We start from the raw sequence: 11,867 nt of genomic DNA, 5'->3' as shown, positions 1-11,867 counted from the left end.
ACTGGGCATTATTTACAGTGCAATCCTATGGCCCTGGAAGGGTGTCTCAGGAGACATAGGAAATACTGAATTTCACCCTCTGAGGTCAGAGAGAAAGCAAAGATGAGATCCAACAAACACCCCCTATGTAAAGTTCCCAGGCACTCACCTCCCCAATTTCGATGCTCTAAGGTCAGGAGAGGTGAAAAGGGGGCAGATCAGGTGTGTGGCATGGGCAGATTACAGGATGCCATCAGTCTGCATGATGGAATCTGGATCTAACCCAAATGCTTTATTTCCACTGATGAATTTGAAAGGAGAGTGGAATTTTAACATTTTTTTTCTTTTGGCCTGCAATCCTATACATATTTACCTGGGTGTAAGTCCCATTGAAATTAATAGGCTTACTTGGTTCTGTAAGGGAAATGAAATGTTGATTTGGGTCAGCCTATGAAAAAGAGGGGCTGTGAACTATAGACAGTAGGGAAGAGACAGAAGCTGGAAGTCAGAGATAGATAGACTAGAACCAGATGGACAAATACTCTGACCCAGTATAAGGCACCTTCCTACAAAGCTGCCTTGTATTTCTTGCCTCCTACCATTCCAGCAGGTGGCAAAAGACATCCTTTTTGGAAGGGAAGATCTATTTAGTAGCTAGCTACTGTTGTGAGGTGCTAGTGAGTTTTCTGGTGACACTTTGATAGTTTCTGCCTTTTTGTATGGTTTTCTTTTGCTGCTTTATGCTTCTTTTGTATTATTAATTGAATTTGCAATGTTTCATTATTTTAATAGAGATGTTAGCTGCTTCAGACTATTTTTATTTTTTCAGGAAAGGTGGGGTATAAATAGCCTGAAAAAAGAATGATAGTGAATAAGAGGTGTTCTGAAAGCCGCAGCCTGAGGAAAGTATGAGTCGAGGGGGAAGAGATCTTAGAAAGGAAGCAACTGAGTAACTGTGAGGTCTCAAGGGCTGAAAAAAAACCCTCACACAGTATAGAGGAGTTGTGGGGAAATGGGAAGTTCTGTAGCCTGGGAAACTATGGACCAAGGAGGTAAGAGCACAGTAAGGCCAAATCTAGATTAGATGTGAACTAATCAGACTGATCTTAGGTTGCAGGGGCCTAGTTTCTTGTATATATTTGTTTTTATCTTACCTCTTTATGTCCCCAAGAAGAGTCAGGCTGTATACATTCAAATACATTTAAATAAACACATTATATTTTGGCACAGTTGTGGCCTCATTTCTTCTCCCTTTGCCAACTCATTCTGTTGCACTTTCATGGGTATAATTCAAAGCAGGCCTCGGGCACAAAATATGATCCAGTTTCAGAGTTGGAAGGCAAACATCTCATTCAAATTACAGCCTTTTGAAAGATTATACTAATTTGCAGTCTCTTTTGTATCAGCTTTAATCTCTAGGTATAACTTCCAACAATAAACAGGTTTTGTAAGTTTTAGAACACAATAAAAGTTAACGTACTTTGCAGATTTTATGTATCCCACTATTGTCAGAGCAAATTTAACTTAATTATAATAATTGTGCAAATTTAGCCATACAAAAGCCACATTTGTGTTGTTTCTTTGCATGAGTCTCCAATCTTGACAAGTTTTCAAAAAACAATTCCCCCTGAAGACCATTAAAGGGGGAGAAATGATTCTGTTGGTATTCAATGGTTAAAGAATTTTCAAATGAAAACAAATACAATAGATGATAATGAGACAATTTGTGCTGCAGCAGAAAAAGAAGTTGGTTCTCACATGGCTTTATATGTTTTCTTTATATGCCACATCACTTAGAAACCGCTAAGAAGAGGTAGTTTGTTTTGGAAATATTTGCAGCAATATTGCTCGCTTGACCTGACTTTGCCCAACGCAAACAGGTATCCTGGATGTGAGGGAAAGTCAAGCTACATTTTGTTGTTGTTGTTGTTCTTTGTAGAAGACCACCAGGCTGAGAGAATTGGAAGAGCAATAGTACCTATTAGTGAGGTTTAGAGCTACTCTAAAAGTTACTTTCACCACAGGGATTGGCATATCCATGGGGTTTTCCCACCTTCAAGCCATTTTATGAAACAGAAATTTCCTTTCTAATTGGAGCGGTCACAGCATGAGTTTTCAATAAAAATGGTTGGGGTGGGTGAACTCAGTGGCTCGCTTGGATCCTGAGTTGCCCTTCCATGAATGGGTCCAGCAGAGGCTCCTACTGGTATAAGGAGCGCTTTTTTCACCAATTCACCCTTCTCCTTGCAGTCCTCAATACTACCTTTCATGCTGTTCCAGAGAGTCCCCCAACCCTCTGGAACCGATTTTCAGGGGCCTACAGGGAGAAACAGGAATCCGCAAAAATTACCACTTCTCTTTCTCTCCCCCTCCACTTCCACCAGTGGGAGCATCCCATGAGCAGAGTTCCACTCATGGGTACTTAGAATCCAGCCAATATCTCCATCTCATGTATTGCTGCTACACAATATGGTTTGAGGGTGGGAAACATGCTAAAGAAATACCAATTATGAAGGAAAAAGTACATTAGAAAGTAAGAAGAGCTATGTCAGATCAGGCCAAGAGTCCATCTATTCCAGCATTATGTTTGCACAGTGGCCAATCACCTGCCCATGGGAAACCCACAAGCAGGTCATGAGTGCAACAGCACCCGCCCGCCCATGTTCCCCAGCAACTGGTGTACATAGGCATACTAACTCTGATACTGGAGGCAGAATAGAGCCATCAGGACTAGTAGCCATTGATAACCTTCTCTTCCATGAATTTATCCAATCCCTGTAAAGCCATCCAAAATGGTGGTCATCAGGGTAACATCTAGATTGGTTTATTTCCTGCTTCAAGGGATGTCTGGGATGTGTACTCAACTCTTTCCCTATTAAAGTTGCCTCTGGGGTGTCCTGGGGATACAAAAGTCTGCATAGACATGGATTTGGGAGTCCCAAACAATGTTTGACCTTCCCTGGCCAAGAACTCTACCCTTCCATAGGGAAATCATTTCCAACAATACTTTTATTTGCAGTTGTTTGCATTTCAAAATAGCACCATGAGAAATGTTTCAGCAGACGTTAACGACTGAACAACAACAATGAAAGCTGATCCCTTAAAGTTGTTTTCAGTGCTAGGGGCCAGACTTGGGCATATGAAGCAAATAGTGGGTATCTTGGCCATGCACACCATTGAGAAATAAGATTCCATATATCAGGGGTTCAAGGATATAGCTTTAAGGCCTGACTGTGTCATTTCCAGCCAGGCAGACTTGAATCAGGCTTCTCTCATTTTAGAAATATAACAGTATGGCTGGATCCTAAGGTAACTTACAGCACAATCTTATACATGTGTGCTCTGAAGTAAGTTTTACCCCTAGGTAAATTAGTATAGGATTGCAGCCTTCTAGAAGTTAACAGAAGTTTCATGCCTTTGACATGCAAGCTGGCGTGTTGTGTTGGGTGCTGTTTTTATTCTTTTGCTGTGTGTTTGCTTTGAAAGGTATTTGTTTGATGATTGTTTTAACAAAGTTTTTTTTTATTTATAAATTTTGGTTCTTTTCATTGTTAGCCCCATTCAGAAGCATTTCTGTAGTGGAAAGGTAGAATAAATCAAATGAATAAAAGAATGTCCTCCCCTCTCCCATGCAACCCCCTGAAAAGCCTCTGTGAATATTGGGGGGGGGGCTCCTAAAAAATGTAGGATGGTATGCAGGGCTCTGTTAGGGGCAGGCAGGGAGGGGAAATTTTCCTTCTGTGTACTTCCCTAAGGCTGCAATCTTATACTTACCTGGGAGTAAGCCCCATTGAACTCAGTGGGACTTACTTTTGAGTAGACATGTATAGTTACATGTCTAGACACTGTAAGTTAACTTATCTTAGATCCAAGTTTGACAATTCCCCCTTCTCCCAGCAGTCCTCACCAATTCATCCAACCTGGTTCAGGAGGGCTGCCAACCCTCCAGAGGGATTCCTCCTATGAACTTCCTTAAGCTTACATATTTTAGCATCCAAGCCTGTGTACTTGGCAAAGCAATAGAAGTTCAGCATCTTTTAAATAAGCCAGATGCTTTCAGCTCAATGCTATTTTGAAATCTAGACTAATCTCAATTCATTTTAACGTCCAGAAGAATCACTTGTATTGACCGCTTTCTTGGATGAAGCTGATTATTTGGGTTCAGACATGGTCTGGGGACAGAAGCAGCCTTAGATGTCTCAGCAATGCCCTACACTGGTAACGAGGGTGATGGTGGAAGTGTGTCCTTGTTAGTTTTGCTGAACCTATTTGATATCATTGTTCAGCCTTCCCCAACCTGGTGCCTTTCAGATGCTTTGGACTACTACCATGTTGACCCTTCTGGACCATTGGCCATACTGGCTGGGACTTATGGAACTGAAGTCAAAAACATCTTTAGGGCACTAGGTTGGGGAAGGCTGCCGTTGAACATGGTACCCTTCTGGAACATGGGGCAGCATTTCACTGTGGTTCTGGTCGTATTTGGCTGAATATTCCCAGGCGCTAGTGCTGGGGGACTACTGATTGGTCCTGTGGCAGCTGGCCTATGGCATTCCTTGGGGCTCTCTTTTGTCCCCTATGCTTACATGAAGCTGCTGGGAGAGGTCACTCAGAGTTCTGAGGTTGGGTCTCATCACTATGCTGTCACCTAATTCTATCTCTCTTTTCAATGAAGGAGGCCGTGGAAGTCCTGAACCATTGCCTAGACGCAGTGAGGGACTGGATGAGGATGAACAAATTGAATTTCAGTTCAGACCAGACAGAGGTTCTGTTGGTCAATAGGCAAGCCAACCTGAGATTGGAGGTATAGCCTGGTCTCGATGAAGTTGCACTCTTGGACCCAACATTGCTCCTAGAGGGCCAGGTGAGTGCTGTGGCCAGGAGTGCCTTTGCCATATTTGGCTGTTGCGACACCTCGGCCCCATCCTGGGAAAGGCACATCTGTCCAAAGTGATCCATGCCTTAATTACCTGTCATTTAGACTTCAGCAATGCATGCTATATGGAGCTACCCTTGGAAACTATTTGGAAACTACAGCTAGTACAAAACGCAGCACGCAGTCTTGAACTAACTATGCCAGTTTCCCTTTTATTTCTATGCCCTAGTCAATGTGCTAGTTTTGCTATATAAAGCCCTAAATTGCTTGGGGCTGGGAAAGATCACCTCATCCCATATGAGTGTGCCTGAAATTTCTGATCTCCGTCAGAGGCCCTGTTGCATATCCCACCACCAAGAGAGGCTAGGTTGGTGGATACAAGAGACAGGGCTTGTTCTGTAGCAGTGCCCTCACTAAAGAACTCCTTCCCTAGGGAGCTCAAGTTGGTTCCATCTTTACTGCATTTAAGAGCAGCAGTAAAAACTGCACTATTTTGCCAGACCTTTGATCAATTGTGATGTTGGTCTTGGTCTTGTTTTAAAGAAGGTTCCATTTCTGTTTCTATTTTGCTGTTGTGATTTGTTGGTTGGATTGCTGTTTTAAATTGTAAATTGCTTTGAGGGCTCTGGTGGGCAGAAAAACAACCTATAAATACTTTTAATAAATAATACTAGACTACCATAAGATGTACAAGATCCAGCAAGGACATACATATGCATTACAAAAAAGGTGGCCTCTAAGGATTACTAATGCAACATTAGATTGCTTGGCTGATGCGCAGACTCCCTGATCATTATTGCAAGACATCTCAAAAACTGATTTTATTCTTGTACTATGTTATAAAGTTGCCTCCCCATCTAGACACATGCATCGCATCTTTTTACAAATAAAGAGGATGAATTCAATAAACACATTTTTTTTTTTTTTTGCAAATGCCTGCAAAGTATACATCACTCGCTTTCTCTACACTTCATGACCGGCAGCCAAATTTTGTGAACCAATTGACTCATGAAAAGCGTTGCACTGGAGGAGATCTCAAGCTTACATAGTAACCTCACAGGGTTGTTGTTGTGAGGCTCAAATGGAAAGGAGGAGGATTATGTACGCCACCTTGGGTTCCTCAAAGAGGAAAAAAGGTGGGAAATAAATAAATAAATAAATAAACCACAGGAAGCTGCCTTATACTGAGTCAGGCCATTGGCCCATCTAGTCCAGTCTTGTCAACACTGACTGGAAGGTGCTGTCCCAGCTTTCAGGCAGGAGAGTTCCTGCCCTACCTGGCGATGCCAGGGACTGAACCAGGAAACTTCTGCATGCAATGTATGTGATCTACCACTGAGCTATGGCAATCTGTATATGGCTATATATCAGCAGCCTCATATTAGATGTTAATATAGAGCCAATGTGGTGATATGGTTCAAACTTTGCCCTTGGACTGGGGAGACCAAGATTCAAACCCACACTCAGCAATGAAGCTCACTGAGTGACATTTTGCCAGTTGCTCTCTCATTCAGCCTGATCTACACCACAGGGTTGCCGTGAGGATAAACTGTCAGGGGGAGCCATGTACACTGCCTTGGCCTCCTTGGAGGGAAGGCAGGTTAGAAATGTAAGAAAATAAATAAATAAACAAATAAATATATATATATATGTATTGAAAGCAAATTCCATTGATCTAAATAGTGCTTGCTTCCAAGTGTGCTCAACCCAAAACTGCCGTTCTGATGGTAATTAACCTGTGATCCACAAGGTGTTTCCTCTTATTAAGCAGCTGTAAGTGGTATGAGCACTGCTAAATATATTTAGAATCACAGCACTGTATTGGTTTGAAAAGGATTAATAATTATTGTTTGACAGAAGCTCTTGGTTCAAGCTTGGCAACTCTTAAGACTGGTAAAGTAATCCAACATAAAACTAAATGTATTTTTAGCATAATTTTATTGAAAACGTACATAAAGGCAACATGTTGTTCAGCTTCTAAATGTACATGCTACAGCAGAATGTTCTAAGAATAAGGAAATAAACTAACAAGTGAGTCTGCAATTTACATTGGTAAGGCATTTAGGCTTAAAAACAGGTTGCACCATGACTGGATGACATGATTGGGTGGGTGCATCCAAATAAATGTACATGACAGATGGGGCATCTGGTCTGTAACTGTACAATGCTGTGTACCATTTTATTTTTATAATTTTTGTCATGTTTCCTTGCATCAGCATCTCAATGTGTTGTTTCACAGCAAAAAAACAACTCCCCCCCTGCAAAAAACAAAAATCCCAAAGTTTATCGAAAATGTTAAAAGTTGTTCATAGAACAGCAGCAGTAATCAACTCTTCAAGAGTTTGCAAACAATTACAATACTAATTAATGATGCACACAAAACCAGAGATCCGCCTGGAGATGCTCCATCTTACACAGTGAGGCTTGCGTAAGAGGAAACACTTATCTGAAAAGGCACAGTGGAAACAGGTTTGAATGCTCAGAGTACAACAGGAATCATCCACAACAACAGGTTGAGTGTTTCTGGGAACTTTTTGTTAATATAACACAGTTGCTCACACAAAATAATAATTAAAAAAATGCTTCTGTTGATTTGTCTTGGCAACTCCCATACATCAATGGTGGTAACAGTGTAACAGCTTTGTTCCCATCTGACAGAAAATAATGGCAGTTCTGCAAAGCAAATGTTAAACATGACCGTATGTATTTATTAGTTCCACAGTGTTTTGACAGATTACAAGGGCTGCAATTTAAAGGATACTGACACGCTCACTGAGGGCTTTCAACTCTGCTTCCTCTGGCTCAGGATGTTCATTGTGGATAGCACTTGGACTGATAAGGTGTGCTGGATACTGCAAGCCATTTTCTCCCGCGTACTGTTGCCACCGGGAATCGTCACTCTCATGGGTGATGTAACGTTCTCCCATTTTACATTCAAGCTCTCGTAAATCTAGCCAGGTCTGATAATCCTGTAGGAGGGGAAATAATCTGTTTAACTAATATCTGAAAACCATTAACAACCGAGACAACCTTCCCCAACCTGTTGACCTCCAGATGTATTGGACTGCATCTCCCATATAATTATGGGAGCTGTAGTCCAATACATCTGGAGGGAACTAGGTTGGGGAAGGCTGGTATAAGCAATACCACAAATGCTTGTTCTTCTCATATTCTGTTAAGAATAAGGGATGCTGTGGGTAGGAAAAAGGAAAGGTTCCTCCTGTGCGAGCACCGGGTCATTACTGACCCCTAGAGGGACGCCGCTTGCTCTGGCGTTTTCATGGCAGACTATAGCGGGCTGGTTTGCCATTGCCTTCCCCAGTCACGACTACCTTTCCCCCAGCAAGCTGGGTACTCATTTTACCGACCTCGGAAGGATGGAAGGCTGAGTCGACCTGAGCCGGCTACCCGAGACCCGGCTTCCGCTGGGATCAAACTCAGGTTGTGGGGAGAGTTTCGGTTGCAATACTGCCGCCTACCACTCTGCGCCACGCGAGGCTGTTATGCTGTGGGTACATGTTACTTTTTAAAGATCCAGGTGTGCTTATCTTTGTTTGAAGATTAAAATGAATGTTACATGAAAACACATCAATAGGTCCAGGTTCACTAGAAAATACCTTTGAATAGCTAGGCTCAAAAACCAGCTTTGAGTTCATGGATCTTTCCCTCATATATTTTCATTCATTCATTCATTCATTCATTCATTTATCTTCATACGTCTAGTGCACCTTTTTGCTAAAAAGCCTCCAAGAAGGCTTACAAATAGAGTTTAAACAATAAAACAATAAGTTAATAAAACACAGAATTGTCCACTAACATACAGAGCAGTAGCAAGCAATGGCCAGGCTAAAGAGTTAAGATATTTCAAAATTAGTATCTATTTTAGGAACCAGAGTGGACATATACAAATGCCCCCATGGTCCCAGCCAGTTTTCTCTCCACACACTCCTCACGCTTCTGGATTGTGGGTGATTCAGCCAAACAGAAATCCAGTCAGGTTCCCAAGCAGACTGTGATGGCAATTCCTATTGCTACCATCCAAAGGTTTGCAATGTGTTCTTAACTGCAAACAGATTTTCACATTCCCTTCAATGATGAGGGCAGTTCCATGTACAGAGAGATATATTTGCAGAGAAGCTCTTTGCTGAACTGAATAGAGATGTGTGTGTATGTTGTGTTGGAGCTCTTTACATACACTGAAGCTCCCATATACATGCAAGGAGTCTCAGATTTTAGATGATACTGAAAAAGCCATTTCTTGCAGTAACAGCAAATCACATCTGGATGGAAAGTTCAGGAATTTGTGAACTTTTTTGGAGGAAATGCACTCCTATTTGCATTCAGGATTGTGAATGGGGCATTTTCAAGTGATTTGCAAAGTGAACTAAATTCTCAGACATAGGGATGTAGGAGAATTTAGTTTCAGTTCGCAAATCACTTGAAAATGCCCCATTTGCGATCCTGAATGTGAATGTGAACAGGAGTACATTTTCTCTGAAAATGTTCAAAAATTCCTGTCTTCATAACTGCAAAATGTGTACTTTAACAATGCACAACTTTCTCAAAATGTGCATGTTTTAAATCACCCACACTTTAGTTTAGGGGGGAACTTTGTGCAATTTGGGGAACTATTTGTGCGACTTTCATGTTTGCTAGCTGTTGGTTCTGCACAATTTTCCCATTTGTGCAAAACAAACGGTGAGCGCACATGAGAGTGTAAATCATGGCGAGGTGAGAAGCAAGCTGATGTCTGGAGAATCTTTGTGTTCAGAGCTCGAACACTGCTAGTTTGCCCATCCTTAGGCCAACTCAGTGACTTCATCTAATGCTTTTTATCTGATCTTTCTTTTTCCTTTTTAAAAAAGGAGAAAATTATGCTACTGGTTAAGACATTATCCTGTGGCTGTCAAATCGATAATCTAATCATTAATTATGAGAAGAAATATTTCCTCAATAATTAATTTTAATTTTTAAATAAAATTATTTATCTGCTGCTTTTTGACCCTAAAATTGTCCCCCCATGGTGGCTCACATAAGAACAAATTAAATTAAATACAATGAAAAGCCAGTTAAAAATACAATTCAACCAAGAACAGAACAAAAGACTAAAGGAGAGAAAGAAATTGCTTACAGGCTAAAAGCTAGATGACATTTAAAATTAAAAAGTCTTAACAGTTCACCTCAAGTTTAAAAGTGAGGGAGCTAATCAAACCTGTCTACAGAGGGAGCACCACAATATTTAGTCAGTGTACAACAAAAGTACAACACTACCGTTTTCTGTATGCATTGTGACAATCGCACAAACCATCTCTGTTCCAGTGCAAGTAGAGTATCCTGGAACCACCCCGGAATAGTGGTGCTACATATGGACCTAAGAAAATGCTGAAGCGACCATTGGGTCATCTAGTTCAGCATTATCCACACTGACTGACACCAGTTGTCTGGGATTTCAGGTAGAGGTCCTCATCTAGGTCTTCATCTAGGTCTTCATCTAGTCTTCATCAACTAGGTCTTCATCTAGTCTTCATCTACTCTTCATCATCTAGGTCTTCATCTAGGTCTTCATCTGGTCTTCATCATCTAGGTCTTCATCTAGTCTTCATCATCTAGGTCTTCATCTAGTTCAGCATTATCCACACTGACTGACACCAGTTGTCTGGGATTTCAGGTAGAGGTCTTCATCTAGGTCTTCATCTAGTCTTCATCTAGTTCAGCATTATCCATACTGATTGACCACAATTCTCTGGATTTCAGATAGAGGTCTTCATCTAGTCTTCATCTAGATCTTCATCTAGATCTTCATCTAGTCTTCATCTAGGTCTTCATCATCTAGGTCTTCATCGAGGTCTTCATCTAGTTCAGCATTATCCACACTGACTGACACCAATTCTCTGGGATTTCAGGTAGAGGTCTTCATCTAGTCTTCATCTAGGTCTTCATCTAGTCTTCATCATCGAGGTCTTCATCTAGGTCTTCATCTAGTTCAGCATTATCCACACTGACTGACACCACTTCTCTGGGATTTCAGATAGAGGTCTTCATCTAGGTCTTCATCTAGTCTTCATCATCGAGGTCTTCATCTAGGTCTTCATCTAGTTCAGCATTATCCACACTGACTGACACCAGTTCTCTGGGATTTCAGGTAGAGGTCTTCCTCAGCCTCTACCTGGAGATGTCGGGGATTGAACCTGGGACTTTTTGCATGTAATACATGTGCTCTACAACTGAACTATGGCCTCTGCTAGCATGAGGATGTTGTACACAATCTGGCAGATGTATGCAGCACAGGACATTCAAACGTCACACCTGGCTTCTGGGGCCCTATCATATGAACACATTTTTCCATAGCCTCCACATGGATTTTAACATTTAAATTAGCCCTTAGCCTTACTGATGTCTAGGTAACTGTGCCTAAATGTGGAGTGACAGTTATAAAAATGTTGTCTGTGTTTGGTATCTAACCACAAACGCACAGAAGGTGAAAGGCATGAAATTTGCAGCATTACCTGTAGCCATGGGTGGCTTAATGTCTTGTCCACACTGTAGCGCTTTCTCATTTTCACTTGCAACAAATTATTTATGAGATCAATAGCTGGAGAAAAAATATAATTTCAGAAGGCATCACACTCAAATACCTGCTTGTATCTCATATGGTAACAGTACAGATGCAGTAACAAAAACAAAATTGCAAGACAGAACTAATCACTCTCAGTTCATGACAGCCATGACAGCTGAGAGAGTTTGAGTTTTTTTTTTAAAAAACTGTCTTTATCAGGTTGCTTGCTATACAATGTATTGTATATATTATACAAATACATATGCACACACACGTGCATGCGCACGCACAAACACACACACTATAAAAGAGAATGTTCAAATAATAACTAGATGAACAAAAAAATGTCCATACTCAAGACATCTGAGCTTCAATGCAATGGACAGGATCCATGTGCAACAGTACCATGTATGCAACTATAACTTTGTTTATGCTGTTTTCTGTGCAGTTCCCATT

General features: G+C 41.2%; 1 protein-coding gene across 1 annotated transcript in view; it reads right to left on the bottom strand.

Annotated features, from left to right (window-relative positions):
• Positions 1–7,544: 7,544 nt before the first annotated feature.
• PRKD1 (protein kinase D1) overlaps positions 7,545–11,867 on the bottom strand; it is a 147,360-nt gene continuing 143,037 nt past the window's right edge. The window contains exons 18-19 of the mRNA XM_084827267.1: positions 11,362–11,447; positions 7,545–7,824 (exon numbers count right to left, since the gene is read on the bottom strand). Coding sequence (XP_084683393.1) covers positions 7,606–7,824; positions 11,362–11,447 — 305 coding nt within the window. The 3' untranslated portion in view covers positions 7,545–7,605. The remainder of the gene's footprint in view (positions 7,825–11,361; positions 11,448–11,867) is intronic.

This window comes from Heloderma suspectum, chromosome 1, assembly GCF_057233095.1.
Source record: "Heloderma suspectum isolate Gila_16-S chromosome 1, 16-S_ref, whole genome shotgun sequence".
Lineage (NCBI taxonomy): Eukaryota > Metazoa > Chordata > Lepidosauria > Squamata > Helodermatidae > Heloderma > Heloderma suspectum.
Note: the sequence above shows the minus strand (reverse complement) of the source record. Positions and strands in the feature narration are given on the sequence as shown.